General features: G+C 36.9%; 2 protein-coding genes across 11 annotated transcripts in view; one reads left to right on the top strand and one right to left on the bottom strand.

Annotated features, from left to right (window-relative positions):
• The first annotated feature begins 392 nt into the window (after positions 1 to 392).
• On the top strand, positions 393 to 11192 carry il15 (interleukin 15). The gene is made up of 6 exons (XM_046835963.1): positions 393 to 812; positions 6094 to 6188; positions 7843 to 7939; positions 8087 to 8128; positions 8326 to 8451; positions 9579 to 11192. Exons 1-6 carry the CDS (start codon positions 702 to 704, stop codon positions 9708 to 9710), a joined length of 603 nt encoding a protein of 200 aa, XP_046691919.1. The 5' UTR covers positions 393 to 701; the 3' UTR covers positions 9711 to 11192.
• A 955-nt stretch (positions 11193 to 12147) lies between these two features.
• inpp4b (inositol polyphosphate-4-phosphatase type II B) overlaps positions 12148 to 25654 on the bottom strand; it is a 235419-nt gene continuing 221912 nt past the window's right edge. For 6 of the 10 annotated variants that reach the window (XM_046835908.1, XM_046835915.1, XM_046835922.1 and 3 more), the window contains 2 exons: positions 23690 to 23844; positions 12846 to 14242 (listed from right to left, as the gene is read on the bottom strand). In XM_046835908.1, the coding sequence (XP_046691864.1) occupies positions 14065 to 14242; positions 23690 to 23844 (333 nt within the window). In that variant the 3' untranslated portion in view covers positions 12846 to 14064. The other 4 variants (XM_046835884.1, XM_046835892.1, XM_046835901.1 and 1 more) reach the window with 3 other exon arrangements.

The following is a 25654-nucleotide window of genomic DNA, read 5'->3' as shown; positions in this document are numbered from 1 at the left end:
CACACACCTGGTCCTGGGTGGAAAAATTGTTTTGCTCTTTTCCTGTTAACATTTTTATTTTTCTTTTATTTAAAAAAAAAAAAAAGGAGAATGAACCAATTTGTACTAATCTGCCCCATATAGCTGGGGGGCACATCAAGATACAGTCTTCTGTCCTGGAGTTTGGAAATACAGCCCACATTGTATTATTCTCTGATCTGATTACACCAGTTTGAACCTATTAGACAGTTTAAGTGGGTGTAATGGAGCAGGGACTGTGGATTTGGAGTTGTAAATGGTGATAAAGTGTTCATTCATAATACAGCATGCATGTGTTCAAGAGAAATCTGGAAGACCAGAAAGAGAAAGCCGGTGTAAACCTGTACAAATCATGAATCCCCACCCCTTCACAGTAGTAATCACGTTTCCTTTAGACAGTTCAGCCAAATGGAGTGGCTGTTATGTAAGTGCTGTGCGAAGTGAAAGCGGCTCCGGGGAGGGTTGGAGTGCTCGAGAGTTTTGTGTACTGGAGCTCCACGTTGGGTTTTTCGGATTCTTTTGTTTTTTAATTGATTGTGCGCCCAAGACTGATGCATTGAGTCGGGAGTGCCCTCGCAAGGCTGCACGGTGTATATGAACGACGTGGACAGGACGTGGGAGCGGTATGATCTGTCGCTCAGGTCGGATCTCGGTCATTCACTTTGACATGATGAGAACATGTGATGCGGAATTGCATGGCCCTGGTAGACATCGCGCCCATGAGCTTCCTTCTCATCCTCTTCTTCATCGTGGTCTCGGGATTTGGGAGCAAACCCAGAAAGAATAAATCAAAGGTAAGGGCAAAAAAAAACAACAATAAAAAATACAATAAATACATATAATAACAATAATAATTTAAACAGTAGCTGTGACACACGCACACACACACACATATATATATATATATATATATATATATATATATATATATATATATATATATATATATATATATATATATATATATATATGCAAAGTGCTCTCACAGACCTGTAATGACCTGTATAGACTTTTGCATCTTATAATTATACATTGATTAACATGCATTTATATATTAGGATCTACATTTAATAGTGCAATAGCAATAGCAATGATTGTTTGTGTGTGTGTGTGTGTGTCGATCTTATATCTACTACCAAACATTCCCTGCATGTAATACTGAGAGCATTAAAAGTTTTGACATTTTATATATATATATATATATATATATATATATATATATATATATATATATATATATATATATATATATATAAATGCAAAATCCTGAATCCTATTATTTGAATTATAAACAAATACATTATGCAGAAAACTTGAAAGTATATATATATATATATATATATATATATATATATATATATATATATATATATATATTTTTTTTTTTTTTTTTTTTTTTTTTTTTTTTTTTGTTTTTTTTTTGGTTTGAATGCAAGTAAGAGAAATGGAGAGCGTTTTAATTTGTTTAAAGTGACGCATGTTTTTAATCGGGAACACTTTCAGTTTCATATCTAAGAACAGGGTGGAATGTGGGCGGGTTTATTTATATAAAAAAAATGGTCGGGGTTTTTTAAAGACATGCAGTGTTTTTTGGATCTCATGGTCATTTGCTGCAAAAAAAATGGCAACCCACAAAACCAAAGTGAAACATTGAACTTTGTCCTGGTTCTTCAATTCAATTTGTTCTTTGTGTGGCACTTTAAACAGTGGACATTGGTTTCAAAGTAGCTTTGCAGAGATAAACAGGTCATAAAAATATTAATTTATATGTCAGTGCCGATAATGTATAATCTATTCCCTGTTGTAAAGACTAGACTCAGATTCCATCAATAATATATGTGTAAAGCATTATGGAGCTCTTTGTCAGACACACAGACAAATTCAGACAAATGTTTGTGGACACCAGACTGACACACCCATCAATGTGTATAATTGTAGGTCTTCCACAAACTGTTGAAAATTGGAGACTAAAAATTGAATACAATCTTGTTGTAGGTTATTGTTAAGATTTCCCTTCACTGGATCTAAGAGCTCCAAGCATATTTTGCAAACATGCAAAGCAAACTACAGGTAAACATAGTTAACAATGTTGGAGTGGAAAAACTCAACACAAAGCCCTGATCTCAACCCCACTAATGAGGTGAACATCATGTACCTGACTAATGGTCTTGTGGTTAAAATGGATGAGTCATGCTTCAAAATGTGGTGGAAATCCTTTCCAGAAGAGTCGAGGCTGCAAAGCATGAAATAACTCAACATGTTAATTAACAAATGAATGCGCAGATGTTTTGAAGGGAGCGTTTCAGCAAGCACAAGTGGTGTCAATGGAATAAAACATGACAAATTTAGCTGTTAAAAGAAACCAATCAAGAACACATGACCCAACACAAAGCAGAATCACCACTCTTACTACCCAAACCTTACAAAAAAAACATTGTTTTTAAAGTATTTCAGGTTCACATTAAAACAAGTAAGTTCCTGTTTTCCCTTAAGTACAAAGCTGCAAACAGTTTCCCACTCATCTTTACTGGAAGTTATGTGACTGCTGTGTAAATATTTATAGGTCTATTTTTTGACTCGGGAGACTCCTTCCAAAAAAACAAAAACGTAAAAAAAAAAAAAAAATTACATGCACTTAATAAATGATGAATGATTTTCTAGGTAACAAAAACACATTGTTAGTCAGTTTATCGTTAGTGTGATCATCTTTAGTGTTTTTAATATACACCCTGTAATTCAGCAGTTAATTATACAAATAATGTCTTGTTAAACCTGTCATTTGGCCAATAAGGAATGATTCAAACCTTTGAGCAATAAGAACTGAGAGTTCTGAGAAGGTAACTGCAATTCTTAAATTCTTCTATAAGAGGTCCCCAAGTAACATAAGTGAAATACATAAATAAAAAATATATTAATTTATATTTACTGTGGTCCTTCTGCAAACTGCAATGAATATGGGCATTTTATGGCTTTTTATGTAGTTAAACATTGCAATCTGTACAACAAGAAAGTTCCACAAATAAAGAGTGCAAATTTTTTATAGCGTGCACAGTGGGTTGAAGAAAGTCCATGATCCAGTTAAACACTATAGTATGCATTCATTTCCTATACCTCTTGGGACAATAATTACAGTGCAGTTGGTCCAAGATGATGCAGTTTTGTCCCCATTGGTCTTTAGACTCCCAAACCCTATATGATGAGTGAGAATGAATACTGTTCAAACTTTGCGATTGGGATGATGATCTTGCATAAACATATGTTTGGCACAGATAAGGTTCTGTGAACATAAATAAGCTGATCAGACTTGAGCAAGAAATGTCAAGCCCAATATTTTTGCTAAAGCTAAATTTTTGAGGTAAATTACTCATTCCTGTTTGGTATTGATTTATCCTTTCAGGACCAGAGGATAAGGCAAGAAAAGTCAATGAATGGACCAATGAGCTATTCGAGGGCACCATACACACATTTACAAATATGAGGTAATAGGTAAACAAAGGAGTAGATATGGATTATAAAATGTATGCAGTTGTCAATGGATAATAGGTTCATCTTGCTTTGACCTTTTCAACTTTCACATCCAGTGCAGTAATATTAAAAAAGCTTCAGTGACTGAAACTGGTTTCAATCTCTTTCTAATAAAAATCAAGGTCAGTCCAGTTCATTCTGTAAGGTATGAGAGAACTATTCTCAATTTAAGTTCTATTTGTTGCAAGCCCTGTTTTTAGAATCACACATGGCTGTATAATCACATTTATATAATATTCTATGGTAATTCTATTAAGGAATACATAAATATAAAGTGAAACTTTACCAGTTGAACAGTTTGATCAGCCTGTGAGATTGTGTTGCAATAGTTACTTTTATTTAGCTTGAACAGACTCACACACTATATAAGTGATGTACAAAATTCTAAAGATTTCATGGGAAAGTTAATTTTGGAAGTGTTTATCGCTTATTGATTGCATTTATAGAGTTTTGGATTTAGAACTTGCAGGATTCCTTGACACTGTGAATCTTCCAGTAGCTGCTGTCATCAATTATCAAGTACATAAGTGCCAAAATGACACTAGTGACGAAATTAAAGGTCAAGCAAAGACAAATGTCTATGTGCATATATAAAGTGTACAATGTGCAACGTAAACATGAAAGACATGCATGTGCAAAGTCCTGCAAAAGGTACTGTAGATTTAGTAGAAGTCCATGCTGTAATTCACAATGGTGAGGAGATGTATTTGTGTTACTTGCGTGTGCAAAGAATCTAGAAGACTCTGTAGTCATTAATGTTATTTGCATTTGTGTGTAGGAATAATGATGACACTTTTCAGGATCAAAGGGATATCTGTGTTTGCAGTGGGTGGGAATTGACGAGTTGATGGTTTGTGGGTAAAAAGTGTTTCCATGTTTTACTAATGGAATCTTACCCATGGGATGTGGAAACAGTAAATAAATAATGGTGTAATAATAGCAGTAAGGCACTAATGGTGCCCAGCACTTTGCAAAACAAACATATGCCTGATGCATTCTGTTGCAATGCGGATGCATTTTTTTTTTTTTAAAAACCTCCCAAAATATGGCAACATTCCATTCTTTCTACAGACTTCCAATAGCTACCCACAACAGATTGTAAAGACTGATGCTTGCCAACCAAAGTAAAAAATAGACCACCTTTGCTTTGGAAAATGCCCCCTGAGCTATACTCTGAGCTATACAATACTCTCACTGTTCCATTAATACCCCATGCCTTTGCAGAAATATGCATCCATCTTCTTCTCTGTCTTGGATTCAGCAAGAGGAATGAACTTACACTGGTTTTCCAAACTGAGTCATTCTGCGCTTTTAAACAAAGACAGATGACGCACCCGTCTATCAAACATCAGCGTCGAACCGCCACTGAATAGAGCTCTAAACCATATTGAACACCTTTAGGGTGAATTGGAACACTGGCTGCACAACAGGCCTCCTCACCTACATCAGTACCTGACTTTACTAATGCCCATGTGGCTGAATGAGCACAAATCTCCAGAAACATAATCTAGTAGAAAAAAGGAACTAAATGTGAAATCGGATGCTCAAAAAGCACATACGGATTAGATGTCTATAAAGCTCAATCCATGGGCTGTTTTAGATAATCTTGATGTGAATTTCATATTTATAAAACTATTTTGCGAAGGTTTTAAAGAAGTACACGCTCAAAAACATTTCCAGAGTATATTATGTTTTGCTATTGTTGATTGTACAGGAGCTAATTTATTTTTGGCTAATTGCTCCACATAAGCACATAAGCCTGATGAAATGTGCACTTGGTTTACTTGGCTTATTTTACAAGTTTCATGACTGCATATGATATTTAGTTTTTGTTTTTTCCAAAGTACTATTTAATCTACAATTTAGTAGTATATCTATTTAAAAAAGAGCTTACTTGCATACCGCTAACCAGCACTTACCAAGACTAAGAATGCGACGGTGGCTAAACATTTAGCGAGGTAGTTCCCTCTAGTTAGCCTGCTGGAAAATTCCAGCTTGGTCCAACCTATCAAAACACTGGTCAAACTGGTCAAACTGGTTATCTTCCAGTTACTTACCAGGTTACTTAATATTCCAGTAAACTGATTACACACTTTTCATATTTTCTATGATCTAAGAAAAGTGTGTTATGTGTGTCCTTGACTATATTTATGCCATTAGTTAACACCGCTAGCTTCATGCTTATCTGTTAACATGCTGAGGCATTTTGTTTGTCTCCCATTAAAGTGAATTGCCACTGCAATACAATACAAAGTTCTTCTAAATAATTACATTTACCCCATTATATAACATTTCTATCTTGATGGGCATGGTATTTTTCAAGATAACTCTGCCCCATCCTCAGGGCATTTGGGCTCACTGAACAGTTTGATGAGTAGTAAAATTATGAGTCAAGTGCCTTTAGAGAGAATTTTGAGTCATAGGTTAGACATTTCTCTATAATAAAATCATCAAAACACTACTGGGGGGGAATTGTCAACAATTTGTGTCTACAACGAGTGTACACACACAAAATTAATTTCTTTAAAACATTGCTTTTCTCTCTTGCAGAGAACCGTGAGGTGTATCTGTGTTGTTTGGTGCATTGGCCGTAATCTGGAGTACCATATAACCCTCGAGGGCTGGAATTCTTTCTTAATTCTAAGGTATATCACGCAAATATATGTCAACAATGAAATGGGTGATGGAACATTACTATGCAAAATTCTTATGTATCAAAGCAAAGGTATTTTGTATTTCAGTCTTGTTCAGTAGACATTCCTTATCTTTGAATCACTGAGGTTGAGAAATAAGGCTACTTTGGCACTTTGGAAGCAACCCCCCACCCCCCCACCCCCCCACCCCCCCATAGCAGAAGTTGGTGCAGGAAACGATTTATTTATATAATAAAATAAAAACCAATGTGAATGAGTCATCATCAAGCAAGTAACAAGAAACAAAAGAAACCAAAACTTGGAAGCATTTAACAAGAAACGTGGACCAAAAACGGCTCGGTAAACAACAAAGTTTATTGAACATGTAACTTAGCTACATTTAATGGAACTAGAGGGGTACTTGAACAAATACTAATCCAAAAATAAACTTCAAATTAACAGCTGTAAACACTTAAGAGATGTGAGGGGGATTACAAGACAAACGGAGAGACACGCATGGCTATACAAACATAACAAATGTGGAAGTGTGCTAGTGTTGCAAGCTGGCTCTGATGCAAACTAGGTAACCTAGATAACCTCGGTAGTCTAGCACTCGTTAGCTTGCCTTCAGTGGCCTGACTGGATCATAGTGGCAGAGGCAACACTGTTGACCTTTGGTATGAACTTATCTTGTGGAGCTCTCTTGTTGGCTGCTGATTCGACATATTTTGGCACTTGAAAAGCCCTTATGTGGGCCTCATGCTGGCTGACATGCTGGGACACATAATGCCTGCCACTTCAGCTGGATCTGTGGGCTTGGCAATTGTGCTCACTAGGTTGACCAAAAGGCAAAGCTAGTCGTGGGTGACTTCCACAGAGAACTTACTACAGGAAAAAATGTGCACGATCACAGAATTAATTTTTGATTACTTTCCTCTTCATATTTTAAAAAGAAAAGTCAGGCCAAAAAGTAAAAAGTACAAACTTAGAAACCGCCAGAAAACAACAAACAACGATTAAGCTACTAATAAGCTGCTACTACTGACGTGTCTTTGAGGCTACAGAAAATTAAATTACGCCAAATAATACTATAGAAAACATGTGATGTGGGCTGATTCTACTTAAAAGTGTCTCTGTAAATCGATTCATTCACCACATGACAATTGTTTGTACAAATTTATACAAATGAAAAGCAGGTATTAAATTTGTAGGTAAACAATTCCACCAAATAAAACGATATCTCAGTTTCATGTGGTTTCTTGAAATAACCAGTTTTGAAATGATCTACACATCCAAAGTATCTGTAACTATACTTTGTGTATGTCATGTTGTGTTCTGCAATGTTTTGCATTCATATCATATCAAGCAGAACCTGCTTTCAACTCATCTTACTGCTTTGTGTAAATAATGTATACGCATACTGAGGGAAACATTTTCAGATCTTAATGAGAACATAGTATAACAAAAAATAGTAAAAAAAAAACATACTAATTTTTATAATATCTAAAATATGATTTTCTCTACCAAATTTGCAAATTACTGCAGTAATTCTTTGTAAATCAACCGCTAACTGTGCGTATACACACACCCACACATACACACAAACTACCCACTTGTGCAAAGTGAATAGGTAGTTTGAAACCTAATATTTCTCATCTCTGTGTAGTTGTCTGAGTGTATTTACGACTCATGTGGATGCTCACAGTGAACAGAGCCTACAAGAACTGCAGATTTTGCTCAAAAACATGACTCCCTTACTTGAGGTAAGCTATATTTTCACTTAGTGTTCAAGCTACATATTATACTTACCTTATAGTATATATTAAGTTTGTTGGCTTTTCCTCTTTCTTCTCTGAATATTTATCTGCTGGAAAAAATGATCAGGTATTTAATGGTAACTTTGGTTTTAGGTATCGAAAGCGTCCTTGTATGCACCTATGCCAAGCGTACAAGTAAGTTTATTTTGCTCAGATGATCAAATAAATCAACCAAATGTTCTGGATTGAACTTTGTAAGCCTGTTAAATGATTTCTAATTGTACATATAACAATGTCTAATAATACCTCTACATGATTTAGTACATGTGCAGTAGAGGATGTAATTGCTTTTAGCTATTACTGCTGTTAATGGAGTTTCCTCCTGTTTATAGGGATGCACTAAAAAGTTAATGCTTTGCTACCTGCTGGAATTGAATGTCATACTTCACGAGGAAAACGGTGAAGAGAAACACCTATCTGTAATTTACGACCTTATAAAACATTATAACTCCGCCAACGTAAGTCTGCTGTAATGGCATTTTGGCTTTTTTTTTTCGCAGTTCATATATATACATATATTTTTGCAGTTCTTATATTTATCTCCAGGGGAAGTAGTAGTTCAGTGGTTAAAGATGTTGAACTTCTGATTGGAAGGTTGCCAGTTCAAATCCCACCACCACCAAGCTTCTACTTCTGGGCCTTTACATTTATGGCATTTATGGCAGACGCTCTTATCCAGAGCAACTTACGGTATTCTGAGTTCTACAGTGAGCAATTGAACAGTGGCAGCTTGATGGTGCTGGGATTCAGACTCACAACCTTCTGATTTAAAGTCCAACATCTTAACCGCTGATCTCCCTCACCGACTGCTCAGTTATATAAATGAGATAGTTGAAAGTCACTGACAAATGCTGTCAATGTAAATACTGTATGTTCATTGTTGAAGTGTTTAAATCCTGGGGAAATATAGCTGACAAGTTTCAGGTAGCTAAGAAGGCCTGAATATGTGGAAATCGCTATCAGCCAATCATTTAGGAGCAGTGCAATACTAATACTCACACAGATAGGGTACAAATTTAGCTCATTTAGTTTATTGTAGTGACCGTGGCCTGTTTGTTGTTGGCTGGTTTGAGTTTTTCAGAAAATCACCTGGGATTTTAGTACATAGAAGTGACATGAAAAAACAAACAAAAAAACAATCCAGAGAGAATTGAAAGAAATACATTAGCATTAAAAGATACAAAAGAGTAAAGAATGCCCAGACCGGTTCAAAGCCGACATTATGTGCACATAAAAACAAATGACACCTTTTTATAATTGAACAAAAAACATCTTACCTTAAGGCAGATGTGCTCAAACAGCAGAAGACAACATTAGTTCCACTACCATCAGCTACTGTACAAACAAGAAACGCAAGCTAGAGAGAGAACAGGAATTAGCAAAACTGGATACTAGGACATCTAACAGCACTACCCAAAGCATGGCCAAAGTTACTGATGTTAAAGTTTTTCCTGCATTCTGATGTTTGACGTGAACCTTAAATGAAGCTCTCACACTGCATCTGCATCGCTTGTATAATTAAAGAAACGTGATTCAGTGCTTTTACATCCATTTTTATTTTTAATTTCTTTTCACATTTTTCTAGCATTGCAGCATGTGTTCAAAGTGTGAAGCTCACTCACTTGCCAACACCACAACGTTCTCTCAAAGGATGAATTCATTTGTTATGATGCTGCTTTCAAAAAACAACACTTCTGAATTTATGGACTGTGATTAGCACACTAAATGTACACCAAATTCAAGATGTAAGTAAATGTAAGTCTTATTTTTTGTTGTTTTATTTTTTTGCATGTAGTCAAAGAGACTGAAACTGTATTAATGCCACAAACTTTAATGCAATGTTAATATTTATTATTAACCCAGAGAGCCTACATTATACAAAGTCGTTCTTATGCTCAGGTCAAATGTGCTAATTTGATCTATCTATTGTCTTTAGTTTTTACAAATGTTCTATATCTATTTTTTTATACAAGTTGGGTTTCTTTTCTTTAAATATGTTTTATGTAGCACATAGGAATAACTGTGATAAAATGTTTGAATTCCTAAAACTTCTTACTATGTTAAGGGAGGAGATAAGAACACTGTTCTCATAGCAAATTCCTGTCAGCTGTGTTTATTCCAGCTAGACATACAGTAGGCTTATTCTGTGTATATGAAAATACTCCAACTATGTGCTGTCTTGTCTATGATGTAGGAATGTTAAACTTTGTGTTTAAGGTCATGTTTTGCCCAATAACTCTTCTTGTTTTTTATTAAGTGGGTTGACCGTTTGAAAAAGCTCTAAATATAGAAGTGGATCAGCCTTAAATCAGACTGTTAGAGCGGGATGGGTTCGCTGGACAGGTTTTCTAGCTATTTATCTATTTGTACATATTCTTTGTTAATGCATTTCTCAAAAAAAAAGAAAAAGAAAAAAAAATTATCTGCCCTGGGTTGTAGTTTAAAAGGAAAACCAGTTCAAGCACTTCCATATTACTTTTACTGTACTCTAATTCTTTGTTGCTGGGATGAAAATCAATATCTTCATGTCGGAAAAGTGTCAGAGGCTCTCTTCAGGTGAGACGAGATCCTGGAAGGATTAATGAATGAAGGGAAAAGTTGGGAATGACAAACAGACTAGGTCAGCAGCGGTGTTACAGTCTTTGTTTTGGACTGCAGTGGTGAAGCAGGACCTCAGGAGTTTTCAGAAGAAGCTGATTTAATGGACATTCTACATACCGGTCCTCACATATGGTGCACACATCTTATTGTCTAATCGCTACATCTGTACAGAGCTACATGTTCGGACCATTCGGAGTCTAAATTAAACTAATAAAGCAGTTATTCACATTGTGAGCCGTCGCCGTATGTCACTTGCTTTCTGTTTTATACTTTCTGAATTTTGTTACTGAAAGTTTAATGTTTGAATGTAATAAAGTACAGCTCAGACTTGCTGTGAGGTCACTTTTAGAAGCAATCGATAATTAATGAATCACTGACATCCTTATGCTACAGCACTACTGCTCTTTCTAATCTGATTGGTCTGAATATGTTGTCTTTAGCAGCAGCTCTAATTGTAGCTCTATCTAGTCACAGGTTTAATTATTCATTATTAGGTCTTCTATTAGAATTAAAACCTCATAATGGACAGTAACTATCAAGTGTCTTCTTTGTCAACTTCAGTCTTACCTGTTGATGAAAATACACCATGACAAAACTAGTCTGCATTGTTTTCATTGTGTTGCAAGAGACTTGGAATGTTTTTATAACCTTAAAATGTGGGCAGAAAATGGTGAGGTTGGGCTTCAGGTTGGATGAAAAGCTTTCGATAAAAGATATGAATGCAATTTGATCTGTGTTTGGGCATTAGAAGTGAGACGCCGAGCAGCTCTTTATGCCTGCTTTACATTACCCAACATCAGAACACAGTATTGGATTTCACATTTTCCTTTTTTTTCCAATTTGGAAAAATGAAAGCTCTATTTAATGTGTCATGCCGGATACACGCATGTCCTGAACTTATTTGACTTCCCACTGAGAGACAAAGGCCATTGGAATTCTGCCATTATAATGTGACCTCACTATGCTCTTGGTACATTAGTGTATGCTTTAGGTTTGTATAATATTTTTCCAAAATAATTGCTTTTGATCTAAAACATATTGCACAGCCAATTCATAAATGTCCCTGTGAATTCATTTTCACTAAAGGTAATAGTATTTCTTAATATAGCACTGAAAGCATTCGCATTTTCAGAAAGGCCCACATGGGTGTATACAATCAGACCGAAAAAAAGAAGAAGTGCAGACCGGGTGCAAAAACGTAGCTTAAAAAGTACTTTCGTGCAAGTTAAGTTTGGATGTTGAGTGAGGGGAAAAAAAAAACATGGAGGTCACAGAGTTGGTGGGAAATGTTTTGCTAGTGCCTGAATACCAGGAGATACTTAACAGACATTTGCCGGTATCTGATATCACAATATGGCTGCCAACAGTCAAGTCACACGAAGCAGCTCCTAGTGATTTTCTGGCATCGAATCACATCGCCATCATCTGCTTATTCTAGTCTAAGCATAACAATAAGTAGTGATGACTTTAATCTAGACTGCACGCTCAACATTGCTGTTATCTACCCCTATGCTTGTGGGAGGGCACACTTGACAAAAAAAACAAAAAAAACAGCATTTGTGAAGTTTTGTATTTACAGTTGTGAGATGGATCCTGTATCCACGTGTATTGCACAGCAAATAAAAATAAAACTCAAAGGTTTGGCCACTCTGTGGCTCGAACACTTCATATAAATACATACTACAGACCAAAAGCATGTTCACAGAGGCGCATAAAAGAATCTCTCATACAACAGTCTGTACACAACCATTTATATCTCGCCCGGTCCTGTATTAACATCGGGGAAATAAAATACATTTTGGTCTTTAGTGTATGTTCATTTATATAAACGAAAAGGAACAATGATAAAAAAAGAAAGCCCACAAACAACAAACCCCAACACACAAACACATCCTAACTGAACAATACTTCAAAAAAACGTAATTTTAATGACTTTATAACACGTATAATAATTATTATACTGCACTCAATGCAGTGAACAGTTGAAAATATACATATACTGTATATACATGCATGTTTATTTCTTTTAGATCCTTACATGACCAAACATTATTTTCCATGAAGATGAACAAGAAGACTGTGAGTCCCGTCCCGTCCCGTCTCATGAGTCCACTTTCCCGTACGTCCCCTCTGGCGGCCGGTAGTACTTGGGGAAGGCCATCAGCTGCAGCATGTTAAAAGCATACTTCCTGCATTTTATATTCTTTTGCACGTTCTCAATCCGGCAGCCTTCTCTGATGACAGGGAGATGGAGAGAAGGAGAGATGATAATGGAGTTATGAGAGGATGAGAGTAATGCTGATGATGCCCATTATTGAGCTGCACATATTATTGCATCTTAAGTTTTTTTATTCAAAGTCTATATTACAGGTTACATACATTTTCTACAGTAAAATCTCATTCATAAGAAGATATATGAAGCACGATCCACATTACACAAGTGTAAAACTAAACAGATGGTTATTGATATGGTAAGGAGATGATTATTATAGAAGGAGTCTCCAGTGTCGGTGCTGCCATGGGAAAGGCTTCAGAACAGGAGTTTCAGTTTCTCAGTCGCATCCCAAACTGTACTATAAACTGCTTTGGTGTAAGTGATGAGACTAACTTGTCTTGTGGCTGTTCAGCAACATTGAACGCAACTCTTAATGGTTAAAAATCATGTCATATATCATTATTCAGGTATTCGTCTTCAGTGAGCACTTGATAATCTTTGGTAGGGTTGTGGTCAATTTTCGCTAATTCATTTTGGATAAATAGAGAAAAAAGACATTGTTGGCAAATTGCTGTAGCATGAGAAAAATAAAACACTTGGTGTGCTGTCATTGGAAATGAATTAATGCTGCATGCTTCATTCCTCACATATTGCTGGTCTGGTATTTAGAGCTGAATAAAGGCTAAAATGAAACAATTGCAAGTTTGAACCTGTGCTCAACATTTAACTGTGTGAACACCAAATCCAGAACAAACACTGACAATTACAATTCCATTAAACAAAACCAATCAAAATATCTAAAACACAACTTGCCTGACTGCTCAAGTCAGAGCATGAAATGATGTACTAAGTCAGAGGCCAGAGTTAAGGGGATCGTCTTGCAACTCTTGGCAGTCTGAGCGAATGATGCAATGGCCTCATAAGAAATAAGACCGACATTGAGCTCGCGGCTGCACGTTGCTTTAGTGTCGAATGGCTGGACTAGATGTAATAATAGTTTGAGCTTAAAAACCTGCTGCCTTATTACATGCCATAATGACTTCCTTTCTAATGTGCGACTGCTGTGAAGTGAGAAACAAAACAAGCAAACCCCAGAGAAAGCTGTTAAAGAGGATTACAGCGCAGGGAAATGAGAAATGAGTAAACAAGTAAACACCCCTGAGGCATGGCAAAAAAGAGAGGGTGCGTTTCACACCCAGAGCAAGCGAAGAACAAAGTTAGACAGCACGAGGGTCTTTATGGTATAATCAGCAGTTTATTGATATTTTGCAAGCAGGAAAACAAGACTTAAAATGAGCCACACTACCAGCAGGTGAGAGCTAACGAGCAGAAGAGCGATTGGGTAGAATTGGCGTGGTGCCGGCTTGTGATTGGCTACGGAGCCTGCCTCAGGGTCGTCCCATTGGGCACCTTCGCCCTGGGCCAGCCGACTGCTGAACGAGCCGAGGACAGAGAGAGAGAGAGAGACAGAGAAAGAGAAAGAAAGGCAGAAAGAGAGAGATAAACACACAGACAAGTGTAAGAGGGTTAGTAAAATTAAAATTTATCCCAAAGACACAGGCGCACACACATCCCACACTCGCTGATATGTGGCTGGTGACATGAAATACGCATTAGGGTATGAATAATGAATGGAGCTGCATAGACGTAACATGAAGAAAGCCATATATGACTGCAGTTTTATTCAACTCTCACATAATGGAAGCTATTCTGCATTTTACTTTCATTTTCAGCAACAAAAAAAAGACCCCACAACAATGATATATTTATTTGCTCTTTAAAGGAATAGCTTCTGCTCTTTTACGATCCAAAGAAATGCTAACGCTAGCTGGGATTTTCCCAATAGTGTTGAATGAGTTGCTTATTTCCCTCTCTCCCACTCATTTTCTCTCACTCACACACATACACGCCCCACACACAGGGACAGTGTGTGTTCTTTCAAGCTTTAAAAACTGTTGCCAAGAGTCTTTAGATGGTTTAGATGGTTTCTGAAGAACAACAAAAAAAAAGCTGCCTCAAGCACTTATTTTTTTAACCTTCATAATAACAAGCTTTTGGCAAATTCTTGTTTAGCAAACAGGCAAAAGGTACCTGCTTTATCATGAGCAGAGTCCAGGTGGATCCAAGGTAGATCTTTAAATGAAGTGGGAATTCATCTTTAATGGGACTTGTGAGGAGTAATAAGGCAGTAATACTATCATCTGTGCTTGGCTAAATGAAATACTTTTAGCAATATAGCGAGGGCACGTCAAGAAAACTAGCATGAAAACATGTACATTTGTGGTTCCTCCTCACAAAGTTGGAGGTAGGCAATTGTATAGAATATCTTTAGATGTGGTAGCATTACATTTTCCCTTTACTTGAATTAAGAGACCCAGCATGACAATTCCAACTTGGGCTGGAGAGGAAGATCTTGAGTGGCCTGCTATGGAGCTCTGACCTCAACCCTAGTGAACACTTTTGGAATTAATTATAATGCTGACTGCACCCCAGGCCTCCTCACCTACACCTACCTATGTTTACTAACACCCCTGTGGCTGAATAAGCACAAATCTCCACAAGCACACTCCAAAATCTAGTGAAACATCTTCCCAGAAGAGTGGAGATTGTTATAAAACTAAATGGAGACTAAATGGAAATGTTCAAAAAAGCTCATACAAATCGTACAATCAAGTGTCTACAAACTTTTGTCTATATAGTGTATTTTAGATTCGGAAAGTAATAAGCCAATGATGTTAATCTATTTCCCACCTACACTCTGCCCTCTATCTTGGTTGTGCAAGATCTTCTGATAAAATACATTGTCGCTCATTCGCAAGGGAAAACATATGCAATCACATCGCTGTGCGCAACAATGCAGAACCGAAACCCCACTATGTTTTAAGTGATGAAAAACAGCAGGTGCTGCATTAACGGTTACAAACTAATCCATTGAGCATATAGATGGAATCTGAAACCAGATCGAATTATGCAAACTATTTAACGAAACATATCTCTAAAAGTTAAATGGCTAGTGACGTTAGTTCAGAAAGAAGAGAGTTCGCATAGAGGATTATTCTGTCCAATTTAATTTAGTTTATGGTCTGTGGCACAATAATTACCTGAATAACTCATTAAGTGTTTACAGATATGACCTCAAAGTACTATTTAATCTAAGCTACAGTACATTGTACGTGCATCATTGGCTTTAAAGTGCAAATTTGTGACTGTAGTTAACACATCCTTTTTAAATATAAACACCTACAAAACCAACAGAAAATAAAACCACACATTTCACACCTTTCACTTGTAAACATGTTCCTGTGACATATGAATCCCCTGCTGCACAGTGTGCTGACTTTTCAGCCAGGAAAAAAAACCCTCTATTTACCTCCTAAAGTGAAAATAATCAGGAAGCACGTCGCCACCAAGATGTTAAAATGTCTGCCTTTAGCATAAACTTTCATATCTACAATCATAAGTGGTTAGGTCATAATTAAGGCCAAGCTCAAAGTCCTAGAATAACTATTTCCTGTATATCTATATATATCTGTTATCATATCAATTACTGTACTGTGTTGCATAGGCAAAATGTGCACTTTATGTAGTCATGTGTGTGTGAGTCTGCTTAGTGCTGGTTCTGTGTTGTCTTGTGTGGTTCGGTGTTGTTTTTATGTAGCATCTTAGTCCATAGTGTAGAGAGAAACGTTGTCTTATTTCACTGTGTACTGTACAAGATGTATGCTGTTGAAATACCAAAAAACACCTGGCTTAACTTGGAGGTAAGTAATAACAGGATCCAGTTGAGATGTAATATGAAAATTACGGATAGAAGTATAGAGCTCTTACTTCCAGGACGTGTTTAACAGCTCAGCAATCTGCCAACAATGATGACATTTTGTTCATTTGTACCCATTTAACCATTTTAAATGTTGTGCAATTTCCAAGAGAAGTTAGTTTCTATTCTCATAAATGTTGTAGCTACGAGCCATTCCCTCAAAAGCAGATCTCTCTATCTCTGTGTCTCTCTCATTTACGTTTACATTTGCAACATTTAGCAGGCGCCCTTGTCCAAAACGACGTACAAAAATGCTCTCTCTCTCTCTCTCTCTCTCTCTCTCTCTCTTTTACACACACACATACAAAACAGCAAAAGTCATTTTTTGGAATCTAATGCATAACCAGACCTAAGAGAACTTACAACCCTGCTTCCTTTCATAAATGTGAAATAAATGTCCCCTTAAAAAAAAACAACCTTTCAAAGACTTCTCTGTCTTTCGTGTTACAGCTAGAAAAATATATATATATGTACAGTATAAATATATAAATAGTATAAATATATCACCAAAGCCATCGAATGGGTTGTCGCTCAATACTGAGTGCTTAGTCTCATGATGTGAAAAAACCTTGTTAGTTTCACAGACTCACAACTAATGAACATATTACACACATGGGGTTTCGAGAATGTAAACTGTACGTTATATTTTTGGGTTAAAGCCTGCTTTCTTTTTTCCCCGTTTTCTCATCGGTAACAGACTCATCAACAGCAGATGTTTTTTTCCTTACCACCTGCACTAAAAATAATAAGGAATGAAAAAAAAATAAAGGAATGTTTGTTTAACACTTCAATAATCGACTGAAACTGCTGCAAGTGTAGAAATAATGTTTTCTGAAATGACACTGTATGTAGATGTAGATAGTGGTTATTAAAAGGGCAAAACGCACAATAAATAATACAACATCATGTCCATAGACATTTCGCACAGAATGTTCTTGTGACCAGGAAGCAACAAGGTGGTTGGAATCCTCTGTCCTAATCTACACAGGTCTTATAGCAACAATAAATATGAACAATGATGATGCAGAATCTGACTGATGTAAATGTTATGTGAACAGTATAAACCGGTTCTGCCAGCCTGCTATTCTTTTTTTTCTGAAACAAGCTACTTGTACAGTAACCAGTATGAGGCCTTTAAACACCTGAGCTAGTGTTACTTTTAATGGGTGGTTTACAAATATCATTTAGATAAAGTTTATTTACAATTTACAGTGCATTCAGAAAGTATTCAATTTTTTTTACATTTTGTTTGGTTGCAGCCTGATACTCAATTGATCAAATGTATCGATTTTTTTCTCATTAATCTACACTGTGTCTTAAAAAAAGAATATTAGAAATATCACTTTTTTTTTTTTTTTTTTTTTTTTTACCAAAAAAATTAAATATCACAAAAGTACAAAAGTTTTCAGACCCTTTACAATAACACTTGAACATTAGCTTAGATGCTTCCCATTTTTCTTGAGCATTGCTGAGATGTTTTTACACCTTGACTGGAACCTACCTGTGGAAAAATGTATCGATTGGACATTATTTGGAAAGGCATACACTCTCTATATAAAGTCTCACAGCTGACAGTGCATATCAGAGCAAAAACCATGTCATGAGTACAAAGAAACTGCCTAGAGAGCTCAGAGACATGATTGTTGCAATGATCTGGGGAAGGCTACAAGAAAGAATGCTGCTGCACTTAAGATTCCAAAAAGCACAGTGGCCTTGAGAATTCTCAATATTTTAAAAGACACTGCCAACAGCTGGTCGCATGACCAAACTGAGCAATCGTGGTAAAAAGGTCTTAGTAAGAGAGTTGACCAAGAATCTGATGGTCACTCTGACTGAGCTCTGGCGATCCTGTGTGGAAATGGGACAAAATTCCAGGTGCACAACCATAACTGCAGCCTTTCAACAATCAGGGCTTGGACCCCAATTTAAGTTTCCAACAGGCACCCGGAGGAATCTCAGACTGTCTAGAACAAGTTTCTCTGGTCATATAAAACCAAGATTGGCCTGCCTCAATTGTTAATGTTATGTCTGTAGAAAATCAGGTACTGCTCATCCCCTACCCAAAACCATCTGAATAGTGAAGGTGTTTTTCTGCAGCAGGGACTGATAGAGCAAATTAAAGAAATATCCTTAATAAAAACCTGTTCCACAGCACTCGAGGTTGTAATCGCTGCCAAAAGTGCTTCAACTAAGTACTGAATAAAGGATCTGAAAACCTATGTGTGATTTTTTTTTTTTCTCTTTTTTTCTTTTAATGTCTTGACTTCTGTTTTCATTTTGTCATTATGGGGTACTGAATGTAGATTAATAAGAAAAAAAACCCAATTACAATAATTGAGTAAATGTATTCCTTTAGAACATTGGGTTCCAGGAAGAAACCAACAGTGACACAGTAAATATTATGATCTCTAAGGAAAACACACATGTGGCAAAATGCTAGAAAGAAGCTGGGTGTGCTGATCCCTAAGGGGAAAACACATCTGGCAAAGTGCTACAGAAGCTGTGTGTGCTGTGGGGAATCGGTCGAAAATCTTGAACAATGTTAGTGCTGATGCTCTACCAGCTGCTGCATAACAGAAAAAAACAGTAGGTTGAACACTGCATGTCTTGATGAAAATGACCTCAAGACAACGGAATGACCGCTGTCACAGGGTCAGGGTCACTGAGTCCTTAAAAAAAGATTCTCATGTAAAATGGTATAGCTGAATGTCTTGTTTTAATAAAGATTTAAGATGTTGACCTAATCAAAGGCAACTTGCAGTTATAATAGCTAATTTAGTGAAATCTAATTAATTTAATGAAATTTATCATGCACCTTTGATGGAACCTGAACATCCACGTTAGTACAATACACAAGATGCGCAAAAAAACAAAAAACAATAAGCTGCCCTTTAGTTAATGGTGGTTAATGTGTTCAACTTTAAAACATTCCTGGAATTTAATTCCATTCTACATCAACCAAGTTTTATCCTCACAGATATTATAGTTCCAAAGTTTTCCATCAATAATTATATAGAAATTTAGTAAGTCATAAATCCAGAAATTGTACATATTAATTATCTATTAATCACTCACTACAATAAACAAATACATATAGCATCTCACAAGAGTGAGTACACCCCTCACATTTAAGCAACCATTGCAGTATAACTCCCTGAGTGACACCACTATAGACATGAAACTTGGATATATGTGCAATGTGCAGCTTGTAGAGCAGTACAGATTTTTCTGTCCTTTAAAAAAAACTCAACATACAGCCATTATTGTCAAAAAAGCTGGCAGCAAAAGTGAGTACACCCTAAGTGATAACAGCTGTACGTTGCGTAACCATTCAAAGCCACATGTCCTATTCATCATGTTCATATTTCTGTCTGCTTGACAGGACCATACAAATTTGTGTATCTTACATTAGCAGGTGAAATTTGGTTGTTTTGAGTAAAATTCTCTCATACTGACCACTGGATGTTCAACATGGCACCTCGTAGAAAAGAACTCTCTGAGGATTTGAGAATTAGTGTTGTTCCTGTCCACAAAAATGGCAGCGACTATAAGAAGATTAGAAACACCCTGAAACTGAGACTGCCTGCATGTCTTCCCTCACCACATCCACAAACCTTCTCCTTGGTCTTCCTCTTTTCCTCCTTCATGGTGGCTCCATCCTCAGCATTCTACTGCTAATATACCCCATGTCCCTTCTCTGCACATGTCCAGACCATCTTAATTGCACCTCCTTTACCCTTACATACTTCTCTGACACACCTGACTTCCTCATACAATACCACAACTCCTCTCTCGGCACCCTGTCCTACGCTTTCTCTAAATCCACAAACACACAATGCAACTCCTTCTGACCTTCTCTATACTTCTCCATCAACATTCTCAAAGCAAATATTGCGTCTGTAGATGGTCACCTCTTCTCTCAGCCTGGCTTCCACTACTTTTTCTCATAACTTCATGGTGTGACTGATCAACTTAATTCCCCTGTAGTTACTGCAGGTCTGCACATCTCCCTTATTCTTAAAGATCGGTACCAGCACACTCATTCTCCATTCCTCAGGCATCCTCTCACCTTCCAAAATCTTGTTAAACAATGCCATCTCTCCTAAACATCTCCATGCTTCTACTGGTATGTTATCTGGTCCAACCGACTTTCCACTCTTCATCTTTACTAATCCGATCCACTTCCTACATCTCCACATCAAACAAACTTATCTATCTCTCATTTTCCTCGTTCATCAGCTGCTCAAAATACTCCCTCCATCGTCTCAACACACTCTTCTCACTAGTCAACACATTTCCATCTCCATCCTTTATTACTGTAACTTGTAGCACATCCTTCCCAGCTCGGTCCCTCTGTCTGGCCAATCAGTATAAATCCTTTTCTCCTTATTTAGTGTCCAACTTCTCATACAGCTCCTCATATGCCTTTTTCTTGGCTTTAGCCACATCCCTCTTTACCTGCTGCTGTATCTCCTTGTACTCCTGCCTACTTTTCTCATCTTTCTGCCGATCCCAATCCTGTTTCGACAACCTCTTTCTCCTTATGTTTTCCTGCACTTCCATATTCCACCACCACGTCTCTTTCTCTTCTTTTCTCTTTCCAGATGTCACACCAAGTACCTTCTTAGCTGTCTTCCTTATCACTTCTGCAGCAGTTGCCCTTTCATCCGACCTGATCTGTACCCAGTGGTGGGCGGTCAGGGCCAGCAAAGGCTTCTCTGCTGGTCTAAACACTGACATTCCCAACAGTTTATTCTCTTCATTTCGTAGCATTTCTCTTGGCTGCACTGCTTCCAGTACGTGTATGTGGATGTAAGATTTTTTGTCCAATCAGATTTCAGCCTCTATGTGCTGCTATGTCAATCTAATCTGCCCAGGGCCTGCAAAGTTTTTTCTGCTCACCTTTTTTTTACCATAGTCTCCTTAAGAAAAAGCTCTGCTTTTTAACCAATCAAATTTTATATTCGCCTCACAGGGCAGCTAGCTTTTTTCCGTTCTCTAATTGGTTGTCAGAGGGAAACTGTTATAGCCAAGTTCGACTGGCAAAAGTCTGCACACTTTAATACATCCGAGTTAGACTTTTTTATGCCTACGGAAAAAGAGAAATTGATTTAGTCTCGGTGATACTTAAAAATACATTCTGAAAAAAAGCTAGACATCGTGAGAAGGTCGGCCAACCCCGAAGCTAGCTAGCTTGTCTCTGCCAGGAAACTGTTTGTTCACCACTTCCAGACCAGTGAATACGAGCGGTACCACTGGCTTACAGCCTCTGAGGAGCGGTGCACATTATGAGTCTGCATCTCTGGTAAGTAGGTTGTATTTTATTTTATTTTATTTTATTGTAGTGTAGATGTTTGGAGTCTTAACTGGGTTTATTGCTTTAGTAAAATGGTATTCACCCTCCATATGTGAAATGCCTCTCTCTCTGTAATGCAGTGCGTTGTTATATTGCGTTTTTGTATTGTATTGATGGTTTCTATAATTGTGACATGATAGTGGTGGTATTAAGAAGTGGATTTCATTCAAGCATGGATCCATTACTTAAAAATGCAAGCATTCTACAGTATGTACTGCTTTTTTATTACATCACCCACATTTTGCTTGTTCTGGATTATTCTCTCCTTAAATGGCATGTTATGGAGGATGTGTCCCTTATTTGTGCAGTGCTACTAAAAATAACTTAATAACCGGAATCTCATTCTTACCAAAGGAAATTCAAGAAGCGTATAAATAAACAATTATTTATATAAGCAGCATAAATTATTTATATAAGAATCAGCTTATAGTCAGACCTACATTACAATCATCTTAAAACCTCTTGTTATCAATATGTACAGCAATCAGATCACAAAAGCCTCTGAAAAGTGGAAATACCAAGGGAGTTCATGTTGCATGTGATCCTCCTTTTTTTTTTAGTTTCAATGTTGTAGGTTTATACAGAAACAAAAGGCGTTTCCAAATCACAGATTCCAAATGCTTTTAAAAGGAATATAAAGAAACGGGAACTCGTTTTCCTCAAAAGAGGCACAGAAAGTGAAGCGAAAGCGTTCGTGAGTGAGGAAAGGATCTAAGGTCACATCGCCACTCTTTCTTGATGTCAAAATATACCAAACTACAGTAACTGCTTTCACCTTAACTTGATGATTAGTGGAATTTTAATCAGGAGGTATTGTTTACCGTGTCATCACCAAACAGATATTACTTAAGAAAGGAGCTCAGAGGCATTTGCTTTTTAATAGAACTCACTACTAAATATAAAATAATTAATGCAACAATTTCTTTCAAAACATTTTGAAATGCCTGCATTTCTGATTGACTGGTAGTGCAACAGCGAAGTTATTTATTTTTTAAACCCTGTGCTGAGGACATGCTCTTCCACTTTCACTTTCTTTCACTTCTATATTCTTCTCATATTATTTTTCTTCTAAAGCATTTCCGGTTAAAACTCTATCCCATAAACATCACTTGTATTGTATAGATATAGTATAATGTATAAATATAGTAAACCTCTTTATATGTAAATATTTTTATGTCCAAAATGAAATAGCTTTTTTAAATTCAATTCCAATCCTATCCATTTTTTTTTTACCTCGATATATAGTAAAGGATTGGTAGAATCGTTTTTCATCAGCATACGTGTGAATTTAAAATAAAACGTAAGCCTCAGCAAATGTGATGTGAATTTATGAATCGGTTTGGCCTGTGAAAATGCGTACAGATTAAATGATGGACACTTCATTTTCAAACAGGACTAATAAAACCTAGCGTTCTCTCAGTAGCTTAATGTAAGAACTGAGGAGTAAAGTGGAAAATTAGAATGATGCATTGTGGTAATAATTTGGCGTGTAAGTTAAATGATTATAAATAATGGTTCTGAGTGCCAGGGTACTTGAATTAAGTTAGATAAAATGCTTGTAATTAAGGCAAGCGAACATTAGTTTATAGAGTATTATAGGCCTTCATTAAGTGCCTGTAGACTTATGTGAAGTAGGTGTCAGAAGGGGAGAAATGTTGATGATGAATCAGGATAAAAGTGAACCAAAGCACTTTGTGAGGAAATTACCTGCGCATGCAGTCCAGCGCCCGGACAAAATAGTCCTTATGGAGCTGGTGCTCGTCCCTCAGCAGGGCACACTGTTCCAGCGTCACCGACATGGACGTCCTGTCTTTGGCACTCTTACAGCTGGTGAAGCGGATCCCGTTAAGCCGCCGACAAATCTGACAGGACAGAAGATGTATTTCGATTATAACAATAGAAATCACAGTAACATCAACAATGACTTGTTACAACGATTTGTACAGACAGCCATAAATCAAGGCACTGGAAAGAATTTGACCCTCCCAATGTTAGTTCTGGAACAATTCAGGCACATATGTATTCAACGTAATGCTCTAAATAAACTGTGCTGCAGAGAAATGACATGCTTTCTGGGTAAAAGCCACCTGACAAACCGCAAGGTCATATTTTATGCCCATATTATACCCATAGCAGAAAGATAATATGCATGAAGGAACAAAGTACAAAGTGAAACACAGGCCTGTCACATTTTCCTGGCTACAATCCAAATTCTTTTATCACTCGAAGAGCAACTTCCTATAAAGACACTTGATGGTGACCAAAAAAAGAAAAAAAAAAAGAAAAAATCCCTCTCATTTGACATAGTCAATAACAAAATCATTCCAATAGAACTTCCTTTTAACTAGAAACTATGCTAATTGGTGGCGAAAAGATAGTTATGCAACTGTAACACAAATTCACAGCCTGAATTGTGTGGTTTGTGGGTGTGTACTGTACGTACAGGTGCGTGTATTTGGCAAAGGAAGTTGGATTGTGCGTCATAATCACAAATATGGTGTCTAATATTTGCTTAGCGCTAATCTGTGAGGTGACTTAAGTTATGCTAATACAGCTGTGAATTAGTCACCAGTAAGGTACAGTACTTAATACAAGAGTGGTCATTGTTGAAAAAACAATACAGTATGTGTTAATGACACTGCCACTGTTCTCTGTACCACATATCCATTTATTATTTATTATTTTATGACCTACATCAAAAACGCACAAATACGTTGTTAGCAACTAGCCTTAACCAAACCCTAAATAAATTTTTTTGCTAAACTTGCACTTTCCTATAGCTGAAAATGAAAATCAGTTTTTCATTTGTGGGAGAGTGAGAGATTTGCTCCAATAACAGAAAGCTGATTGGCTGTTGCGTGTTGGTCTCTATTTGTAGTCGTAATACAGAGAATTATATTTGGACTAGCGAAAGAAAGAACTGCAGCACTACGGTAAAAAACGAACATACAAAAACATTCAAAAGTGTTGTGGGAGCATTTCAGTGAGCAGTGCAGGTAGAGTTACATAGACATAGGAACATTTAAGACCTGTTTAAAATTATTTAAGATCTATTATATCCACTAATTTTCAGTCCATGACTGGATCATGGGCTGCTAAGCTCCAATGAAAGGAAACCGTACATCATTAAAAGTGTGGGGAAGTCTGGTTGTGATGATCAGGAGTTCACAAACAGATCCAGACCCGCTGGTGAAATTATGAAGACTGGGAATGTCTAGGAATGTCTAGGAGGGACTATGGGCAGAGCTCTAAGCTGAGTTTGAGGAAGGTGGTAGCTCAGTGGTTATGGCTCTGGGTTAATGATTGAAAAGTTAAAAAGGTTTAAGCTCCTGTATCGCCAAGCTAACACTAGTGTGGCCCCTGAGAAAGGCCCTTAACCTTAGAGCTCTGACTCCAGCTTCTTTACATCACTAAGATGTTTGAAAAATATATTTTCGACCCCCATGAAGAGCTTAGGCTGAAGGAAAATCATAGTTTAAATATTCAGACTGTTTATTCAGATAAAAGTCTGAAGCACCAGAGAATAGTGGTAATGCAAAAGCAAACCCTAACCACTTAAATCACAATAAATAATGCTGTTTAGCCCTGACCTTTTGAGTGTGGAATTTTAAGTAGGATATTTTCTGTACATGTAAAACAGTCATTTATACCCTTTTTTTGTAGTTTTGTGGT

The sequence above is a fragment of the Silurus meridionalis genome, chromosome 2, assembly GCF_014805685.1.
Source record: "Silurus meridionalis isolate SWU-2019-XX chromosome 2, ASM1480568v1, whole genome shotgun sequence".
Taxonomy (NCBI): Eukaryota; Metazoa; Chordata; class Actinopteri; order Siluriformes; family Siluridae; genus Silurus; species Silurus meridionalis.
The sequence above is the reverse complement of the archived record's forward strand: the minus strand, read 5'-3'. Positions and strand labels throughout refer to the sequence as shown.

Bases quoted from the DNA above. Each gene is read 5' to 3' on its own strand.
- il15 (XM_046835963.1), top strand. From the start codon at position 702: ATGCGGAATTGCATGGCCCTGGTAGACATCGCGCCCATGAGCTTCCTT. The intron at 6,189-7,842 runs GTATATCACGCA...ATCTCTGTGTAG, and splicing joins AATTCTTTCTTAATTCTAAG to TTGTCTGAGTGTATTTACGA. The intron at 8,129-8,325 runs GTAAGTTTATTT...TCCTGTTTATAG, and splicing joins CACCTATGCCAAGCGTACAA to GGATGCACTAAAAAGTTAAT.